This window comes from Wyeomyia smithii, chromosome 3, assembly GCF_029784165.1.
Source record: "Wyeomyia smithii strain HCP4-BCI-WySm-NY-G18 chromosome 3, ASM2978416v1, whole genome shotgun sequence".
Taxonomy (NCBI): domain Eukaryota; kingdom Metazoa; phylum Arthropoda; class Insecta; order Diptera; family Culicidae; genus Wyeomyia; species Wyeomyia smithii.
In genome coordinates this window covers 172,236,857-172,258,114 of record NC_073696.1, presented here as the reverse complement: position 1 = coordinate 172,258,114, position 21,258 = coordinate 172,236,857, and the positions used below count along the sequence as shown (strand labels likewise).

The window sequence follows — 21,258 nt, the reverse complement described above, 5'->3', positions numbered from 1 at the left end:
ATAAAATCTGGATAAAATCTGGATCATCCATGAATAATCTGGATAATTTGACATCAAAGCTGTTTACCTGGATACATGTCCAAAAATCTGGATAATCCAGCAAAATCTGGATACCTGGCAACGCTGGTGATGACAAAAGCAAAAATATTTCCTTCCTTCTTTTTCGCATGCAAAAACCAAACAAATATCAGCAACACCGTCAACGCGAATACTAAATATAAAACCACTTATTTTTATTTTGAATTTTAGAGTAAGTTGAAAATTTAAATGATGTCTTCGAATGATGTGAAAAGTCTGCTTAAGGAAGCTCGAGAAGCAGTCAAAAAGAAACATTTTTCAGATGCTATTAGATTGTGCAATGTAAGTTTACATTTGTTAGCTTTGTTTTGTTACTGTTTGTACTTATTTTAAAGAAAATTCTAAAAGTGGATGACAAACACTACATGGCTCTACTCTTGATGGGAGCTTGTTATCAGGACACCGATAAGACGGAAGCAGCGAATTTTTTGAAGAGAGCTTTAGCTTGTAGCAGTGATCCTACTGTTCCACTACAAGGATTAGCAAATTGTGTCAACGATAAAGAATTGCCGGCTATATATCAACGGTTACTCTTACTTACTCCGTAACAAAAAAAGAAACACGTTTTACAGTTTAACACGTTTTACATTGATGCCTCTTTTTTCAGAGATAAATATCTAGAACTGCACAATAAACTTCTTAAAATTGCATGCAATGAAGAACAAATTGATCAGATTGTCAACATTTTTGAAAGTGAGATTGATTCAAAGGAAAGCAATGAAAGCAGAGTTCATTCTGCGTATAAATGCTTATCAATAATTTTCAAGGATTTGAAACTAGAAAAAAAGTACGAAAAACTCGTGGAACGAATACTCGAGTACGAGACAAATATCCATGACGATCCATATTTGAATGAAAAACTCAAGCGATATCTTAAGCTACTATTTCACATGAACATGTATGAGAAGCTAGCTAAAAAAGCATCAGAGATGCATGATTGCTTTCAAGGTGATGTTACTCCTTTAGAATGGATTTGTCATGTATATGTAGGGCAACACCTGGAGGAGGAAAAACTTTCCAGTTTACTATCGAAACCATTAGAATCATATTTTATTTCGGCAATAGAAATAAATCCATCATCAGCAATTGCACTTGTAGCTAAAGGTATTTTTAGTTACAAAAAAGGTGATACAGCGAAAGCTACTGAGTTGCTACGAAAAGCAGATTCTATTCATCCAAATTGGCCCACATGTCTGAGTGTTCTGGCCGAAATATATTTTCAATTGAAGGCATACGGGCTTGCAGAAAACATTTATCGTCAGTTGAAACTTGTTAATGTCAACTTATTCATTGCTCTTATAGAAGATGGTAGCCCAGAGAAACTTGAAGAAGCTATGTCTTATTGGACTGAATCATTGCACGAAATCAAAAACCCTAGCTTGTCTTTCTTTAGCGTTAAATTGCAATTACTTCTTGGAAGAATTCACAACATAGATGAGCTACTGGAAAATTTAAAACAGCAGGGTGTTACTGAGAATCAGTGTAAATATTTGGAAGCGTTACATTATAGAAAGACAAAAAAACCATTAAAAGCAATAGAAGTTTTGAAATGTGTTGATGAAACCTTTGACAATCTTTTAGAGTTATCAGTGTTATATTTTGAAACACAAAACATGGAACAAAGTTTTATGTGTGCCTTAAAAGCTACTAAACTTCAGCCGTCTTCTGCTAACTGCTTTCATCAATTAGGAAAAATTTATTTGCGCAATGCTGATACTTCGAGAGCAAAAAAATGTTTGGAAAAATGTGTTTCGCTAAATCCATTTCATAGAGAAGCGATTATGTTACTAAGTCTAATATATCGAAATTTATCGGATTGGGAGTCTAATGCAAAACTACTGCGTAATTCAGTAAACCTCTGTAATGGACCGAGTTCGACATGGGCTTATCTTCAACTGGCTTTACATCATCTTGGGCAGCAGCAGTATGATGAAGCTATTGCCGCTTTTCGTACTGTCATTAGGTATGACATAAATAACATAACGAGTTGGGAAGGACTAGCTGATGCATACATGGGTCGAGGGTCCTTTATTTCGGCCATGAGAGTATTTGAAAAGACAACCGAATTCAATCCTGATAATCCGTATCCGATACTGCAATTGGCAAACATAAAAAATGTTCGTTATAAGCATACATATGTCCAAATGAATTACAATATTTTTTTCTTTTAGATCTTAAAGCAAAATAACGAAGCTCTAGAACTGTTTAACAAATTATTTAAAAATAATGAAGAATATTTTCCTGCAATAAAAGGAATAGCCGAATCGCATTTGGGTCTTAGTTACTCATACCTTAATCAAAGATTGATTGGGAAAAGTCGTGACCACGCTCAGCACGCTGTTCATTACTGCACAAGGTATGTTACGATAGATTAGGTAACAATCGAAAATGACATTCAAAAGAATTCAATATCATTAGGAATTTTATATGCTTAGAGCTTATAAACCTAATGTTCCTAAATAATATAATTGAGTTACTTACCCACAGTGTAAGTTGAAACCTCTCAGTACCTTACGGAAGGTACGACGCTGGTATAATTACCAGTCGTCGTATGCCTGAGTCCCGGCTTAGGAGAGACTGTTCTGTCAATAGGATCGTGGTATTGCCCCCAATATTTTCTTGTATATTAACTTTTGGCTGTGAAATCTGTCTCGAAGAAAAAGTTCAAATTCTAACAGCATAACATGACAACTTTTCTTTGCTTTTAAGTAGAACTCAACTTTTCCATTGAAAATAAACTTGAAATAATCGCATTTGTTGACCAATATGCCTCGTCATCCTTCGTGAGTTTTTTATCGCTTTTAAAACAAACTTGCAAAACTCCAAAAATAAATACCTGAGGCGCCCTAATTCTGCGCGGCTCTTAATTCTGCGCACTTAGTATCAAAATGTCGATGCTGTTTAGTAAAAAAAAGGAAACATAGGCAGAAAGTTAACAGTTAATATATATGAAATCACTTCCAAACATCATTTTTTTTACAATCTGCTTTTAATTGATTTTTTTTTAACATTTTAATATGAGGTGCGCAGCCTTAGGAACCGCGCAGAAATAGGGCTCTTTACGGTAAATTATGTATACTCCATTAAGGTGAAATGGCGTTGAAGCCACAAACAGTTAATGCGTTCTCTGTGAAAACGCTTTTTCATGTTTGCTTTACCACAGCTATTCAAACATCGCACGCGCATTTTTTTATCCACTTTATACTATAAGTAACGTTTAGTCTGACCCAAATTCACAAAAATTGAAAGATTTACTTTTTAATGTGCAAAAATGTTGTTTTTTAACAACACTGACTTTTTGGCAAAATAAAGTTTAAACAATTATTTTGTTAGCAGTAACTTTAAAATTGACCTTTTGTTAGTATAATTTTTAATAATTCAGACAACTTCACTAATCAACACCAGTCGGGAATCTCGCCATGTTTTTTTTTCGTTTCCGAGATTTTGACTGCAAAAATAAAACAAAACATTTAAATACAGTACTTCCAGCTGTTAAGTTTTCTTCGTTAAAGTCTAGAGAGCTGTTCTAAAGAATTATATTTCTAAAAAATACTAAAATACGTAATGCTTTGAAACGTTTTTAGTAGTGTTGTTTGAAAACAACATAGTGCATTTAAGGGTTAAATGACATAAAAACTGACAAATATTACGACATTTGCTGCCGCCTTTTAGCTGCAACTGTTTATGTACAGGTAACTCCTCGACCTTTGAAATGAATCTGTGTGAAACCTGTAAGCTCAAAACTCGATGTCAAATTTGTACGGTTTTTGGCTTTCTCCTAGAAATCAACCGAAAGAATAAAAATGCTCCAAAGGGCCGAATAGCATATATCACTCGACTCAGATCGACGAGCTGAGCATTTTCTGTATGTGTGTGTGTGTATTTGTGTGTGTGTGTGTGTGTGTGTGTGTGTGTGTGTGTGTGTGTTTGTGTGTATGTGTATCTGTGTGTGTGTATTTGTGTGTGTGTGTGTGTGTGTGTGTGTGTGTGTGTGTGTGTATTTGTGTGTGTCTGTGTGTATGTGTGTGTGTGTCTGTGTGTGTGTGTCTGTGTGTGTGTATTTGTGTGTGTATTTGTGTGTGTATTTGTGTCTGTGTGTGTATTTGTATTTGTGTGTGTGTGTGTGTGTGTTTTTTTTTTTTTAAAGGTGGCGGGGAAATCTGCAAACAGACACCTGAGAAGAGAACTCAGGGTGTGGGGATGAGACTAGGGGAGAGATGCTGGGGTAGTTACACTCGCCCAGGCACCTACTGATCCCTGTCCCGACCCACTAAAACCCCTCCAGTCTCCAGCCCTGGTCTTCCCGGAACGACGGTTAAGTATTACGTCGGGGAGTGGCTTTTGTGCGTGATGCACCCTCTTTACTCTTATAACCTCCTAGCTTACTACCTGGAGACTGGTAATTAGCTACCACTGGCCTGTTGGTGGTTGACCCGCCACACACGTTGCAGCTCCAGAACAATCTGAGAGGCGGCCGCACAGACCGCGTTCCAGATGTCCGGGTCGTCGCACATCCTCCGGACTAGATTGTCCGGAGTAGTGCCAGGCCCGCTCACAGCCATCATGTTGCTCCTCGCTCTTACGAAACGGGGGCATACGAAGAAGACATGCTCAGCAGTCTCCTCCTCCTCCACGCACTCGGGACACATGGGGGACACCGCGTGTCCGAACCTGTGCAGATATTGCCTGAAACAACCATGGCCTGACAGGATTTGTGTCAGGTAGAAGTTCACTTCACCATGTCGTCTCCCGACCCAGCCGGATATCTCCGGTATGAGTCGGTGCGTCCATCTGCCCTTTGTGGAGTTGGACCATTCCCGCTGCCAGCGGAGCATCGAGAATGACCTTCTGGTACCTCGTATGCCCCTTGTGTCACGTTGGTCGAAACACTCTCTGTCCTCCTTGATGGCGATGCTGATAGGCATCATGCTGGACAAGACACAGATTGCATCGTATGACACCGTACGATACGCACTCGCAACTCTCAGGCACATGAGCCTGTAGGTACTTTCCAGTTTACCACGGTAACTGTTAGTACCTAGCGCTCTGGACCACACTGGCCCACCATACCTAAGTATGGACGAAACCACGCTGGCAAGAAGTCTTCGCTTGCTGCCATAAACCGCTGAGCTATTGGACATCATACGAGATAGTGCTGCAATAGCCGATGAGGCCCTCTTACAGGCAAAGTCGACGTGACTCCCGAACGTGAGCTTGTCGTCCACCATAACCCCCAAGAGCTTCAGGGATCGCTTCGAGGTGATGGTGCAGTCTCCGACTCTGACCACCGCCTGTTGCTCCGATTTACGGTTGTTCACAACCGTGACCTCCGTCTTATAATGCGCGAGCTCCAGTTTCCTGGAGCGCATCCAGTCCTCGACCTTGCGTATACAGTGCGCGGCCGTCAACTCGACCTCCTCGATGGACTCGCCGTAAACCTCCAGCGTTATGTCGTCTGCAAAGCCGACGATCACAACCCCTACAGGGAACTTGAGTTTCAACACTCCGTCATACATGACATTCCACAACACCGGGCCCAGGATAGAACCTTGCGGAACTCCTGCGGTAATTGGGACGCACTTCTGACCCTCCTCTGTGTCGTAAACAAGTACTCGATTCTGGAAATAATTTTCCAGAATCTTGTACAGCGACACCGGTACATGGATGCTCCTGAGCGCGTTCGCTATGGAGTCCCAACTGGCACTATTGAACGCATTCTTCACGTCGAGCGTGACGATTGCGCAGTAGCGTATTCCCCTTCTCTTGCGCTGGATTGCTACCTCCGCCGTCTTGATGACGGAAGAGATTGCGTCCAGCGTGGACCTGCCCTTCCGGAAGCCGAACTGGTTACTTGCCAGACCGTGTACACCCTCCGTGTACCTCACCAGTCTGTTGAGGATGATCCTCTCAAGCACCTTGCCCGCGGTGTCCAGCAGGCAGATAGGCCTATATGCCGATGGGTCTCCTGGCGGTTTCCCAGCCTTCGGCAATAAGACCAGTCTCTGCCGCTTCCACCTGTCCGGAAAGAGACAGTCATCCAGGCACCTCTGCATGGCTGCCCTGAACAGCCCGGGGGCCGTTTTTATCGCCAGCCTGATCGCCAGGTTAGGGATACCATCCGGTCCCGGTGCCTTGCTCACCTTTAGGGATTTGGCGATCACGATGAGTTCCTCATTCGTAACCCTTGCCTCCTCCCCTGCCTCGACACGGCTGTCGTCGCTCACGGATTGGATGCTCGGCAGGTTGGCCGACCATCTCTGGTCTATGTCTGAGATACTGGAACGTCGGACGTGAGACTCGACCGCCGGAGGCCAAGGACTTGGCTCGTGGCGTGGAAAGAGTCCCTCGATGATACGCTCCAGCATCGCTGGTGATCGCTCTGCAGGCGCCAGCGCGCCTTTAGTCTTGGCCATTACGATCCTTGGCTCGTGGCGTGGAAAGAGTCCCTCGATGATACGCTCCAGCGTCGCTGGTGATCGGTCTGCAGGCGCCAGCGCGCCTTTAGTCTTGGCCATTACGATCCTGTAGGCGTCACCCCACGGATTTGTATTGGCACTCGCACATAGCCTATCGAAGCAGGCCCTCTTGCTGGCCTTTATCGCACTCTTTAGCATCGATCTTGCCGAACTGAATGCTGCGCGGCGCTCTGTCCTCTCTTCTCCGTTTCGCGCACGCTGCATCTTCCGTCTTGCACGGAGGCACGCACTGCGAAGGTCGGCTATCGCGTCCGTCCACCAGTAAACCGGTGGCTTTCCATTCCTAGGTTGGCGAGTCCTAGGCATGGTGGCGTCGCACGCCCGCGATAGCATAGCAACTAGTTGGTCAGCAGTCGGGCGGAGCCAACTGCCCCCCTCGCGCTCCCTTCTCATTGCCTCTTCGAATACCTCGGCATCAAAGTGCGATGTCTTCCACCCGCGAACGGTCGGAGTGTTGGCTCTAGTGGTCGCTTGCCGCCTCTCGTTGTTGTCTACACTATAACAGACCGCCTGGTGGTCGCTATTAGTGTAGCCATCGTCTACCCTCCAGTTCTTGATCAGTCCTGGGCTGGAGAACGTCACGTCGATGATCGACTCCGCACCATTTCTGCTAAATGTACTTTTGTTCCCAACGTTGGCCAGATCTAGGTTGAGCTTTGCAAAAGCCTCCAACAGGATCTGGCCCCTCTGGTTCGTGAGGCGACTTCCCCACTCAACAGCCCAAGCGTTGAAGTCGCCCGCCACCACCAACGGCGTTAGGCCCGTTAGCTCCATGGATAGGAGGTCGACCATCTGAGTGAACCTTTCGGTAGACCAACGTGGCGGAGCATAGCAACTGCAGTAGAACACTCCGTTCACCTTAGCAACTACGTACCCTTCTTCTGAGGTTGAGACAACCTCCTGAACCGGGAACTTGCTCGTCGTACATATGGCCGCCAAACTGGACTTATCCGCAACCCAGTTACCGTTTCCAGGAGGGATGCGGTAGGGATCCGATATGACGGCGATGTCCGACAACGACTCAGTGGCTGCTTGGTGTAGCAGCTGCTGAGCCGCGAAGCAATGGTTCAGGTTCAGTTGCGTCACCCTTACGCCCGTGGTTTCGCAGCCGGCTTACCAGCTGGGCACCTGGGGCCTCCCATAAAGTGTTTGGCGTCCCGTTTCCCGGAACATACCATGCACTTGGGAGACTCCCCACAGTCCTTTGCTTTATGGCCTGCACCTCAACATCGCCTGCACAGCTGGCTCCTATCGGGCCCCTTGCAGGTCCAGGACTTATGTCCGCCCTCGAAGCACCGGAAGCAAATGTCTGGTTGCTGTAGTATGCCCAGAGGACATACAGACCAGCCGACCTTCAACTTGCCCTCTTTCAGGGCCAGGTTAGCGTCCGCCGACGGTAGTCGGTAGGGAGCTATCTGGGTCCCCGCCGAACCTTTGCGGAGGCGGATTGACTCCTTAGCCACCTCCACCCCGCACTTCGCTTTTAGGGCTTGTGCAATGTCGCACCCCTCAGTGATTTCGTCCAGCTTTTTAAGCTGGAGTCACTTCTGAGGTGAGTGCCCGCACTTGCACCTCCTTCCCTAGGACCTTTTCAGCTACCGTTTTGTAGGTAGCCCCCTTGTTCTTGGCGTCCTTCCGGAGCTCAAGTATCATCTCGCCAGTGCGAGATTGGCGGATACCCCGCACATCCGCCCCCAGATCCTTGAGCTGGGTTTCCCCCCTCATCTTCTTCAAGACTTCTGAGTACTTCGACCCATCCGTCTTGAGTATGAGGGCATCACCCCTACTCCGCGCCTTTTTGACCTTTTTTGGTCCTCTGGCCGCTCCGCCATCATGTCGCGTCGCACCTTCCCGACGCTTCCTACCCTCTACGGTAGTCCAAGGGTTGCCCGTAGCCTCCACCTGTGCCTTTTCCGCGGTGGACCTTGAACCGGTTGGCGTGTGTTCCCGTGGGAGTAGCACGACCAATCGTTTCTTGGTGTTCCCGGGGGCCGTTTCCCCCGGGGACTGCCTCGTTCGCTTAGCGACCTGCCCCGTGGAGCAGACCGACGCGAACGAGGGGGCGTCTGTCTGCACCTCTTTAGATGCAGTCGCCCTCCCGGTCCTGGCGCTTTCTCGGCCGCCTTCACCCGAGCTACGAGTTCTTCGTGCTCCTTTCTGGCTTCATCAATGGTGCTCCGAAGCAGGAGGAGGCTCTGCTTCAGGTCGCCAGCGATGTTTCGCCTGTTCGCCAAGAACTCGATTATGGCATCGAGTTGTTCAGACAGCGCCGCCACTCTTGGCCGCGTGTCCATACACCTTTCGACGGCCTTGACTAGTAAGGGACCGTCTACCGAGATGTCTGGTGTGGACACCGACGGATTCGCCGTTTTTCCACCTCCAGACTTCGCCGCATCCGTCTCCGCCTTCTTCTGCGGAGACCGCTGGATGCCACCTCTTGCGAAGGGATTTTGTAATCCATCCGCACTCGTCTCTTTCGTTTTGAATGTGTTCATCTTGATGTTAAATGGGTCCCCCTTCCAGCCGCTATCCTTTTCCATGGTGGAGTAGTCGCCTATGTGGTCCCATGGTGGTCTATGCCGAAGCAGTGAGGTCATGGCTAGGGTAAGCAGTCATAGCGCCTTATGGGCAACTATGACTCCACCGACCGGCGCAAGTCAGGAACAACCTTCTGATCCTACTCCTGCCTGATTCCCACCAGGCAATAGACTCGGAACGTACTGGAAGGCCTGCCAGGTTTTATGGGACGGAGACCCCTGCACCGGGTACCACCCCGCCATTTCAAGCCGTTGTCACACGACTTTACTAAGGGAGCTCGATGCAGGTGCCAGCCCGAGGATGCGGTACCATTCCAAAATCCAGCTCATATCCGTTCACTACGCTGCCAGTTGCCATAATCGGGACCTTACTGGCATCAGTCCCGATGGGCGGGTAAGTGCTTTTGGGTGTTGGGAGCGGCTCTATTCGCTCCGTCAGAGGTGCTTCCGGGTGATTGTGGCTTTTGCGAGGAGTCGACTGTCCCTGGTCCGACGCTCACCACCCCTAGGCGACCTCCCGCTGCTGGTCCGGGACTGTTCGGTACTGTCAGTGGTCACACCTGTATTGTGCGCCCTCGACGATCGCCATACGTCGACCCGTGGTGACATGCAGCTCTGCCGTACCAGTTCAATGTGTGTGTGTGTGTGTGTATTTGTGTGTGTGTATGTGTGTGTGTGTGTATGTGTGTGTGTGTGTGTATTTGTGTGTGTGTGTGTATTTGTGTGTGTGTGTATTTGTGTGTGTGTGCCTGTGTGTGTGTGCGCGTGTGTGTGTATGTGCGTGTGTATGTGTGTGTACGTGTGTGTATGTGTGTGTGTGCATGTGCAGATTTTTTTCGCTTTCACTTTTCTCAGAGATGGCTGGAGCGATATTCATGAAATTGATTGCAAATGAAAGGTCTTGTTGTCCCATAAACCCTATTCAATTTAATTGTAATCGGATTTTCATTTTAGAGGTTATGTATCAAAATGTAAAAATCATGCAACATCATTATCTCAAAAACTACACAACCGATATGAACTGAATTGGTTTCAAATGAACGGGCTACCTGGAATATCCTTAACTCTTGAATTTCATATAGATTGAACTTGTGGTTCAAAAGTTATGCAAAGAAACGTGTTCTGAAGACTGTTTAATCTCACTCATGTTTCTCAGAGATGGCTGGACCGATTTTCATAAAATCAGTGTCAAATGGAAGGTCTAGTTGCCCCCCCCATAATACCCTTCTGATTTGTTTTGCAATCTGACTATTACTTGATTAGTTGATTAGTTCGTGAGATGTGCAGAATTTTGTGCAGAAACATGTGTTTCCAAAAGAGGGAGGGGCGTCAAACCATTATAGACATATTGGTTACCTCTAAAAACAATCACCTGCCAAATTTGGTTCCATTTAGTTGTTTTTCTTTGTGTTTCTTTTGTATGGAACCCCTCCCTTTCAGAAAAGGGAGGGGTGTCGAACAATTATGGACATATTGATAAAAAAACGTTTCAATTCTATAATATTTCACATCGATCAATTTCATGACCTAAAAGAGTAAAACCAAAACAAACGCCATGTTGCCGAATATGTTGGTTACACGATGTTTGACAGATAGATCCCCCCTGTTTGTTACCCCTTAAAATCTATTAATAAATCTATTTTTACAAATAAAAGTTTGAATGAGAAAGGCTGGGTCCGACCGCTAGGTGGATTAATTTAGGTTTTTAAAAGCTTACTTATTGGCAAGTCGTCGAGAAATTTTATTTTAGGTTCAGAGACTGAATCAGACAACAGCTTTGCTATTTTGATTTCTGTATATTTTCACACAGAGGGTTCACGCGATACTTCTTCTATAACATTCTGTTTGACGTTGCCAAATTCACGTAGATGCTATAGCCTGTATTACACTCTTTGACCAATGGTCAAATATTTGCCCTTCTGACATAATGGGCAAATTTATTTGACATGATGGGTTGTCCGACTTTTCCTAGAAAACCATTCCCCAGAAAAAAAAGTGTCGAGGGATTTTCCCCAGAATGAACCATTCTCCAGAATACCAAATCCCAGAATATAGTAGTTACCAGAATTCTAAACCCCTGAAAGTACTAGTTACCAGGAAACCGTTTCCCAGAATGCACCAATGTCCAGACATTCTCCAGTATCACCGTAATCAGAAAAAAAACATTAGTATTAAGTTATCATATTGTTAACATTCTAAATTATTTGACATTTTTAATTAACACTTGCGTACCTGACCCCTCCAGAGCCGAAAATATAAAAATTCTTTTACCTGCCATTCCGCAAGATCTAAGCCGAATTTGATCGAACCTTTTTCAAAAGATCACAAATTTATCATAGTTTTTGGGACAGTTGGGGACATTTGTTCTGGATTTATGGAGGAGAACGGTGGGGTAAGTACCCTTCCAGAGACAGGCTAAATTAAAAAAGCTGCTTCAACATATCAAGCTTTAGGTTTATGCAAAACAACACTAATAACGATGGATATTTCGCCACTTTGTTTTAATTAGATGGTCGGATTCCCTCAGCAGTGCCAGTTCTGAATTGACTGTTTATCGATGACTGCAGCCCAAGCCGGGAAGCGTGTGAACTCGGGCGCGACGGGCCAGCGAGCACACCGCACGCCCGCGCGGGCGGATGAACGGGCGGCCCACACCACCACACGGCCGAACGCCCCGGAGTGTTTCGAGGCTCGACACCCGCACGAACTGGGAGCACGCGCAGATCCTCGACCCGACAGCCTCGTAGCCCGAGTCATCCCAGTCTTCAGAGCCAATCCTTATCCCGAAGTTACGGATCTAATTTGCCGACTTCCCTTACCTACATTGATCCACAGACTAGCAGACGTAACACTGGAACTTACCTTCATCGCCACATAAAACAGTCATTTCAAATTTCCAATCGAATAACAGTCATCGTGCGATAACGCCGTCTGGGGCGCTGTCTTGTAATCTCATACATATTTTGTGGTTCCCCATTTGACACATGCAGTAACGCTAGCGCTGTAGTCGAAATGCATGACGCAGCGCGAACACGGCAGCAGATGGTGCTAGTGTTACTAAAGTCATCAGGGAAAATTTTAGAGGCTTGGGATTTTTTTACGGAGTTTGTTCTGAATTGGATTTATTAACAAGTCATTAAGTAGTGCGCGCATTTTTTACTATTACTACGCTTACTATTACTACGCTTTTTTATATAAACCAGTGGTTAGACGAGATTTTTTTCTTCGGTTTCTTACAATTGCTTCCGAACTATTGACGCACCGTTTACACCCAACACAAACGGGAAACATTTTATTACTTTAGGGAAATTTTTCAATACTTTTTGTGTCTTATGACTGCGCATTGTATACAAAGAGTAATAAAAATTATGACGGCCACGCGCTTGTATATGTTTCTGCAGGAGAACATACAGCCAAGCACCGCAATGCATGTGTTAGCAAGACTGCACTCGCTGCATTTGTATTGATGCAACGATCTGATTCATTTTTGTCTCCTTCATCCACACATAATCAGAATCTCAACCGTCAACCTCAAATGTCTAATTAGAAACACTTTCGTTTCGTCCCCCAGTGTTTACTTGAAATGGAAATATGTAATACTGTCCGACCAGAGTTGCCGAAATTGCGAATATTGTTCTGGATGGGCACAAGTTTTGTATTTTCAAACAGGTCCAAATGAGTTTCCATGAGCCAATGATTATGTGCAGTAGATAGCTTGCAAGAAAGCGAATGTTTTCGTTTTTCTCTAACGCAGTTCAGAGATCGTGATGTCATTTCAAGGCGCATTTCAAGTCTTTGAAATCATCAACGTTTGCATACTGTATGACGGGGAAAATGCTGCTTGGCAGCTCTTGTCATGTTTTTTCGTTACTCCGTATGCATACAACGAGCGAACTAATACACGCACACCGGATGAATTGGAGATTGAAGGAACTTGTAAGGCCTCTGCCAGGCTGAACGTCAAAACGAGCGATGGGGCGAAATTTTTGCCGTAGGTTAATGAACAGCTCTACTTACGGCTGTTTATTTACCTACGGCGAGAATCTCGCCCGATCGCTCGCGTTGGCATTCAACCTAGCAGAGGCCTAACATGTGCAACATATGCGACTGTGTGTGATTTTTTTTTTGACTTGAGACGGAAAGGGAGTATTTTTCGACAGAAAAAATGATGCATGTGGTTTAAACGACTATTATTAGATAGTCGTACTCTCGTTACACGTACTAAATATGTGACAGTATGTGTTGTTACTTGACTGGGGAAGAATTTTATTGCCTTTTAAGTAATGGTTTTGTTACCTGGAAGGCAATTTTGCGCTATTGCTTCTAAAGTAACAAGAAAAAGTTTTGCGTGTAACAACACCTGAGCAAGGTCCACTATCGCTATTGTCATATTCCAGTAATCAAGAATTGTGATTGCTTTCTTGCAACCAATTAACAGAAGACTCAAAGACTTGATCAATAGTTTGAGTGTGTTCATAACTCGAAACATAGTGAGCCCGATTGAAGTCGAAGTCACACGTTAATTTTATCAAATTTCTACCCGCGAATTTTTACCAGCAGAATTAATTGAAACTAAGTTAAATGAGATTAAATCTATCATTAAAATTTTCAAAAGTATAAAAGCACCTCGTCACGAATGGATTTTAAACATTTTAAATAAAGTTTTTGAGAAATTCTCAGAAACTGTTTTAAAATGATCATTTTGTCAAGTTATGGAAAAATGCCAAAAATACTCAAATTTTAAAGCCGGGTAAAAAACCAGCTGAGGTTTCAAGTTGTCGACCAATCAATTTATGATGATACGAGCTAATGAATCTGAAGGTTATTCAAGTAGAGCTGCTCTTCTTTACATAGAAAAAGCATTCGACAGTGTTTAGCATAAAGGTTTGATTGCGAAATTGTTAATTTCTAATTTTCTACTTTTCACAGTCAAGATCTAAAAAGAATTATTCAACTGATCTAACCAGAATTCGAAATCTGATTGATTTTTTTGTCAAAGCAGGTATGCCTCGAAATAGTTAATTGATAACACTCTTCCTGTGAATTTTGGTGCCCCTAGACGTTTCTGAAATGCCTCAAGTCTTCATAAACTTCAATAAAATTTTCCCGTAAATAAACGGAAAAACGACGAACACTTTTAAAACACTTCTGCATTTACCACGGGCACCAAAATAAACAGGTGAAAAAGCTATTGTATTTCTAGGGTACTTATTTGAGCTTAACGACAATTTTTTTCACTTTTGTCGTCCAGTGTAATTTTTTTTTCTCAATTTTATTTAACTGGACGTGTTTCTCAACAAAAAATATTTTTGTTCAAGATTCAAGTTAGCAAAAGCGAAGCTAAACTGCTTCATTTACTGGTGGGAATGTTAGCAGGAATCAGTTCAAGTCTGATCCTTTTTAGTACATTTAGGTGAAAAAGTCGTAACTTAAATCAGTTTAAAATAAATTTGAATAGTCAGGAAAAAAATTAGGAACAGCAGGGAATATCAGGAAATTTGTTTTTGGAAATTGAGTCGCCACCCTGAATTTAATACCATGCTCTACCAGCCTGTCCAACCATATCTCTCTATGAAAGACTTCTATGGCTAAGTATGACTGTTAAACAGAAAAGAAAACTCTTCCGATATCTCTTGTTGGCTTCTCAAAGGAAAAATTCATGTTACCATGAATTACAAAGGCACTACAGTTTTCGGTGTGCACGCCAATGCAAACGTATACTCAACAAGCTCCGGAATTGTAACCGGGTTCCCTTTCGCTCGTTTAATATATACTAGTGGATGTTTTTATATATATATATATATATATATATATATATATATATATATATATATATATATATATATATATATATATATATATATATATATTTATATATTTATATATATATATATATATATATATATATATATATATATATATATATATATATATATATATATATATATATATATATATATATATATATATATATATATATATATATATATATATATATATATATATATATATATATATATATATATATAGAGTTGACGCACTTCTCAACAAGTTGCTGAGAAAATTTCACCTACCCCGGCCATCTTCATGCCGTGAGGGGGTTAGGCTCTGTGGATTTTTAAATTACGACGTAAAGTGCTCCCAGTGAGAATGATTCTCTTTCCAGGGAGCACGAGAAAAGTTACTCTAAGATCTTAACATGAAGTAACTGACAACTAGATGATATTTTTTTTAAAACAGTTGTGGTGGTAGCGACGATGGAGGTGGCAGCGATGATGGAGGTGGCAGCGATGACAGCGGAGGTAGTGGTGACAGCGAGGGTAGCGGTGGCAGTGGAGGTAGCGGTAGCAGTGGTGGTAGTGGTGTAATCGGTAATAGCGGAGGCGTTGACAACGATTGGTAGTAGATGCTAATGACCAAAGGCTGAGATTAAGCTATTGGAGACGACGAGGTACAGGACAGTTAGTGTTCGAACAAAGTTTATTAGTTTAGACCAGTAATATCAGAGACAGTACTGTTGCGCATCAAATATTGGTCAATTTTCAGCTTGATGTGTTTTCTCAGCATAGTTTTGAAGGAGTTCAGGTTGCTAGCAGATTTACACACTTGCGGCAAAGCGTTATGGTTCTTGAAACCATTGTATGTTAGCTTTCTTCGTCCCATCATGGTATTCGGTCTGGCCATAACGGCCTTGATGCACGACTGTATTGAATCCTTCTTACGACAATGTTGTGATGCAACGATGGATCCATGATTAGCTTGTGGACGTAGGTCAGTGTCTGGAACTCGTGCAAAGCTTTTATAGGCAAGATCACGTCCTTTTCACCGGAGTACAGTTGAACTGTTGGGGATCAGTAAGGTTTCCTTAAAACGGTCCTCAGACAACGGTTTTGAATGACCTGAAGTTCGCGCAGATTCGATTTGCAGGCTGAACCCCAAATAGCAACCAAATATTGCAGCCGGGAGTGGAATATACAACTTCAACAGCCATTTTTGCGGAATAAACGAGGTCACTTTACGCAAAACACCACACAGGGAGCTCAGCTTCATCTTTAATCGATGGATGTGGGCAGACCAACTTAGAGTAGAGTCAAGTGTAAGCCCCGGGAAAACATTCTCGAACTTCTTCGACTTCTTGTCCTTGAATTTCAAGCGGTAAATGAGGTGTGATCCGTCTCCGTGGCGAGTGCATAAACATATATTTTGTTTTCCGCAAGTTTAGGGACAGCATATTGGATCTGAAGTAATCGTGCAAAAGAACTAGGTCTTGTTCCATCTGCCGCTGAACAGCTGGCCTTTGGGTACCTTTGTAGAAGATCGATGTATCGTCAGCAAACAAACAGAGACTACCTTCCAAATTCAGTTTTCAGATATCGTTGATGAACAAAAGAAAAAGAATCGGGCCAAGGTTGCTACCCTGCGGTACACCGGTTCTAATGAACCGTTCATCACTGCAACTATTTCCCAAAGCAACAAACTGCAGGCGATCAGTGAGATAACTTCCAATTAGAGATTTTGAAACTCCTTTGATACCAAAAAACTCAAGCTTTCTAATAAGAAGTGCATGATTTACTGTATCGAACGCCATTTTCAGGTCGATGAAAACCGCTCCCGCCAGCTTTTTATTATCAAGAGAGTCATATATATCTTCCAGTAAGTCGCATGTAGCGCTTAACGTGCTTGATCCTTTTCTGAATCCATATTGGCGAGAGAAGATCAAGTTGTAGCGGTTAGCGTATGAAACTATCCGCGTAACTAATATTTTTTCCAAGATCTTGTCGAGAACAGATAAACAAGATATGGGTCTGTAGTTATTCAGTTCTTTTGGGTCACCTCCTTTGAAAACAGGTATCACACGGGCAGTTTTCAAACAATCAGGAAAAATACCAGTGTTTATTATTACATTGAAGACTAGTTCAGCAAATAGTGGGTGATGATCTTTTACAAACATTGGTGGTATTTTATCGGGTCCTGCAGACTTTTTCGTGCTAAGACCATTTATCAAAATTGTTGTTTCGTTAACCGTAGTTGGAGTGAGAAAAAATGAGGTTGGGTGCGGGGTTAGAGTTGAAAACCGTTCAATATTCCTATCGCTTTTAATTGTGGCTGCCAGGTTAGCTCCGATATCACAGAAAAACTCGTTAAATGCCGAGCAAACAGAACGCTCATCGGTGATGGTAGTAGCAGCATCCATTCGGATATGAATGGGTTCCTTTCGGTTGTGCTTTTTCCCGATGACGTCGTTAACAACTTTCCAAGCGTCTTTTTGGCTAGCCCTTTCGATTAAGTTATAGTAATAGTTACGCTTCGCGACTGTTTTCTTTTGATGCAACAATTTCGAAACGTGATCGAGCAGTTCGGATGTGTGCTGATCAGTGGGATATCTCCTGTGCCTTTTCAACAAACGCTCTTTCATTTGCAGCGTTTTTGTGATCAGCTTCCGAGAGAACGCAAACGAGGACACGATCAAACTGTGGTCACTTAGATCGTTATCAATAGTTTCATTAACGACGGTATTGGCAAGTGGGATTGAACAGATGACGTGATCGAGAATATTGCCGCTAACAGGTCTTGTTGTGAGTGAATTAGTAACAGCGACATTGTATGACGTCAGCAGTCTCAGATACTCGCGCACGACGTTGTTCGAAAGTAAATTTATTGGAACGTTCATATCTCCGACTATGATGCAATCTCTTTTTCGCTGAGTTTGGATAGAAAACTTTCAAGCTTTTCAAAAAGGCTTTTAACGGCATATGATGGGGGTCTATATATCGCGTGAAAGTCTATTTGTTTTCCGGAAGAGCGTAATTAAAAATGTATGTGATGTAAACCATCCTCAAAACTGTTTAGACAAACATCAACCGACAAATCATTACGCACAAACACAAATAAACCACCGTTTGACTCATCTCTACAAGAAAACAGACCCGTGTATCCATCTAATTTATACATGAAGGACCGATCTTGCTTCACCCAAGTTTCGCATAATACAACAACATCAACTCGCTTACTGTACCTTTGTAACAATTCACCAACACAATCAAACTTCGAAAGATCATTGATGCCTCTGATATTCCATTGAATAATCTTCAGGGTGTTTGCATTATCTACAGACTCTTTATTTTCAATCCAATCATTGATGCATTCGAACTTCAAATTAGAATACATCGTTAAATACAAACAAAACACACAATAGTGTAAACAAACTGGTTGAACGTGTGGCAGCGGGATCGCTGGGAGAGACTGAAATTCGTCGTTTAAGGTTCTTCTTTTGTAGCTGTTCTACCTCACTGCGCCGCCGGATGATCTCGATCTTGGAGTTTTCGTTTTTTTTAACAAGAATAGCACCATTGCGTCCTGGCCAAACGTATTTCAAATCAACTAGCTCCTGTACCTGGCGATTCTCTTTCATGAGCATGAGCATGAGCATGATTGACCGCCCGTGGTTGCTACTCCGTTATTGCCAGATCAGCTGTAATTACACAGAGAACCAATGGATGATGCTTGGGATTAACATTCATCCTCAATGTGTAAAAACTGGTGACCTTAATCTTTATATTAGGCAATACCAGCGCCGGCCGCATCCGAATGCAGGTCAAAGAAGGAGTGTGTATAGGAATATGTTGACGTGATACTCGCTTTATTGGAAGCCGAGAACACCTCTGCACTTCCACGAGAAATCACTGGGATGTTGGAGAAAAGAGTTAGGTTTGCAGCAGATTTCGTTTTGGTAAACGATGCGCTGAGTTCTAATACCGGGATATTTGTTATTATCGCGCGTACGAGTTCATTATATCTTTTACGGAAATCATAACGCGATCCGAACTCATTCCGGTTGATGATGTAACACCGCAAAAATAAAGCGCACGCGAGGATACCGGACCTACAACCTAATCAAGACACACTCAAATATTCGAAAATCTGTTTACGAAGTCATTATGCAACTACCGAAACGTATCTCTCATTGATTTATCTCAGCTGACTACACAATGTTACGAAGCAACCAGATATGCATTACCCAAAAATAAGAAAAAAGTAAATATATAGGCCCTCAACACATACTGCAAGCGGTCAGCAAGAGAACTTCAAAAACGGCCTATTTGCTTGGCCATCGCCGTTCGACAGACGAGTCGCGTATAATCCTGATATTAATTGCAAATAATTGCGATATTTGGTGGCGATTAATTACGATGTTTTGTCGCGATTAATTATTTACGATATTTATCGAACGAACGGAACCTATTCCGAATCACTGCGTGCTGGAAAAGAACCTACGGGTGGACAGTCTGCGAATAAATGGTTTGGTACACATCGAAAGTCACAAAACACCGAAAATCCATAGTTGAGCAAAGCTCACCTGGGCCGAAAACACGTTTACTTCGGAAAGTTATGCGCGACCGCTCTATTCTCTCTTACCGACGCATACACGCGGAGACACGGTATTTAGCGTTGATTACCACTTACTTCTTGAATAATAAAGCGAAGATACCTACTGAGTATGAAAAAACTGGCAAAGTTTCATGCATTCATAGCTAGAAAATTTTTAAAAATGCAAATATGCATATCTAACAAGACCGAGTACTAATTAGATTTAACAAAATGTCAAAACAATTGCAGTCAAAATTTATTTGCCATGCTCACCGACAAGATTTCTACTTAATTAAATTAAAAGTTGTCTATGTGTTTCAGTATTTACTCAAAAGCTAGAAAAATCATAAAACAAGGGCATAAAACTGCTCAAAATATTCGTAACCGTCCAGTCGGAGCGCGAAAGATAAATTTCTAAATTATGTTGTACTGCTACTCATTCCGTCATGTAAAAACCAGCGTGTTCAAAGGTTTAAAACATCCCTCCTATTGGAGCAATTCTGTCTATTGAGTATAGACTTTGGCAAACAAAGCGACTCCATGAAATCACGCTTTAACAAATCTCCATATACTGAGAGCAATGCAACCAGATATGTATCTTCCAAAATAAAAATAAATAAATAAATAACCCAATTGATTCAGAAACGGCTGACAACGCAAGCAGGGTATGTACAGTATCCCTACCGACGTCAGTCCACTGCGCACACAAATAACGAGACAGCTCGATGAACGCGAAAAAAAAACTATACCTCACACATACATATCATCCTCATATAAACTGCACAAAAACAAAAGAAATCACAAACTCACGACAATCCTACAGTCTGCACCCCTTAAGTCTCAGCACGCACTGCAAGGCCGATGCCATACCGGAGAGGATACGAAGCTAACAGCGTCGTGAAAAGCAGAAAAAAAAAACAGTGGTTCCCTTTTGCCATGCAAATCAAACAAAAAACACAGGCAAAACGTTACCAACACTAATACTTATCCTTTAATTCCCGCGTCCTCTGTGAATCATCATGCTAGTGCGAGAACGTGCCGCACGCAAGAGCAACGGTCATCCTGCACTTGCACTTCTCGCGCTTTTCCTTGTTCACCTTGCACTTACTCACACACACTTATGGCAAGGCAAGGGCTAGCGGGAAACGTGCTCCGCCACCGAAAAAGAACCGAAATTGCACGAATCTTTAACGGATTTCAACATTGACGTCACTCTCACCGATAATACGAAACCGCCACATTTCGTATTAACTTTTACTCCACCCTTTGCACTTAAAATATAACGATTACGCGACGGGAAGGCTAAATAAAATACGTCGACATTATTGCACTATCCTCAACCGTACACGACAACCCTCGGAACACTTCATCGCGATTCGAATCAAACACTCGGAATTCACACCGAAACAACAGCAGCCTTCATTCAATAAATGTAGACACATCCCTTTTCCAGATAGAAAATATATAACTTATAAAAACATGAAAAAACGATGAAAAATTCCGACGAGAAACATTTTCACGCCCGTTTTTGATCACAGCTTGCTTCGATCTCCTGTACCTGGCGAATCTCTTTCAGTAGATTTACTCCGTATGGTGTAAGTTCGTCACGCAGCAGAATTTTCCCATTACCAGGACTAAATGCAGCATCAACAGCAGCCAACAGCAACGGTCCGTGATTTTTCTTTTTCATCAGCATCTCTTCTTTAAATTTCTCATCAGCAAACACAACTTTGATCGGCGGAGATTTAGCAAAATTTTGCTGGGTATCTTTTGTTCCCATACGGAAAGCTTACAGAACA

At 43.0% G+C, this 21,258-nt stretch overlaps 1 protein-coding gene across 2 annotated transcripts in view; it reads left to right on the top strand.

Moving 5' to 3' along the window:
• Window positions 1–117: 117 nt before the first annotated feature.
• Window positions 118–21,258, top strand: part of LOC129727074 (tetratricopeptide repeat protein 37) — a 30,221-nt gene continuing 9,080 nt past the window's right edge. The window contains exons 1-4 of one of the 2 annotated variants that reach the window (XM_055684488.1): window positions 118–360; window positions 414–622; window positions 686–2,195; window positions 2,250–2,434. In XM_055684488.1, coding sequence (XP_055540463.1) covers window positions 268–360; window positions 414–622; window positions 686–2,195; window positions 2,250–2,434 — 1,997 coding nt within the window. In that variant the 5' untranslated portion in view covers window positions 118–267. The remainder of the gene's footprint in view (window positions 361–413; window positions 623–685; window positions 2,196–2,249; window positions 2,435–21,258) is intronic. The other variant, XM_055684489.1, reaches the window with a different exon arrangement.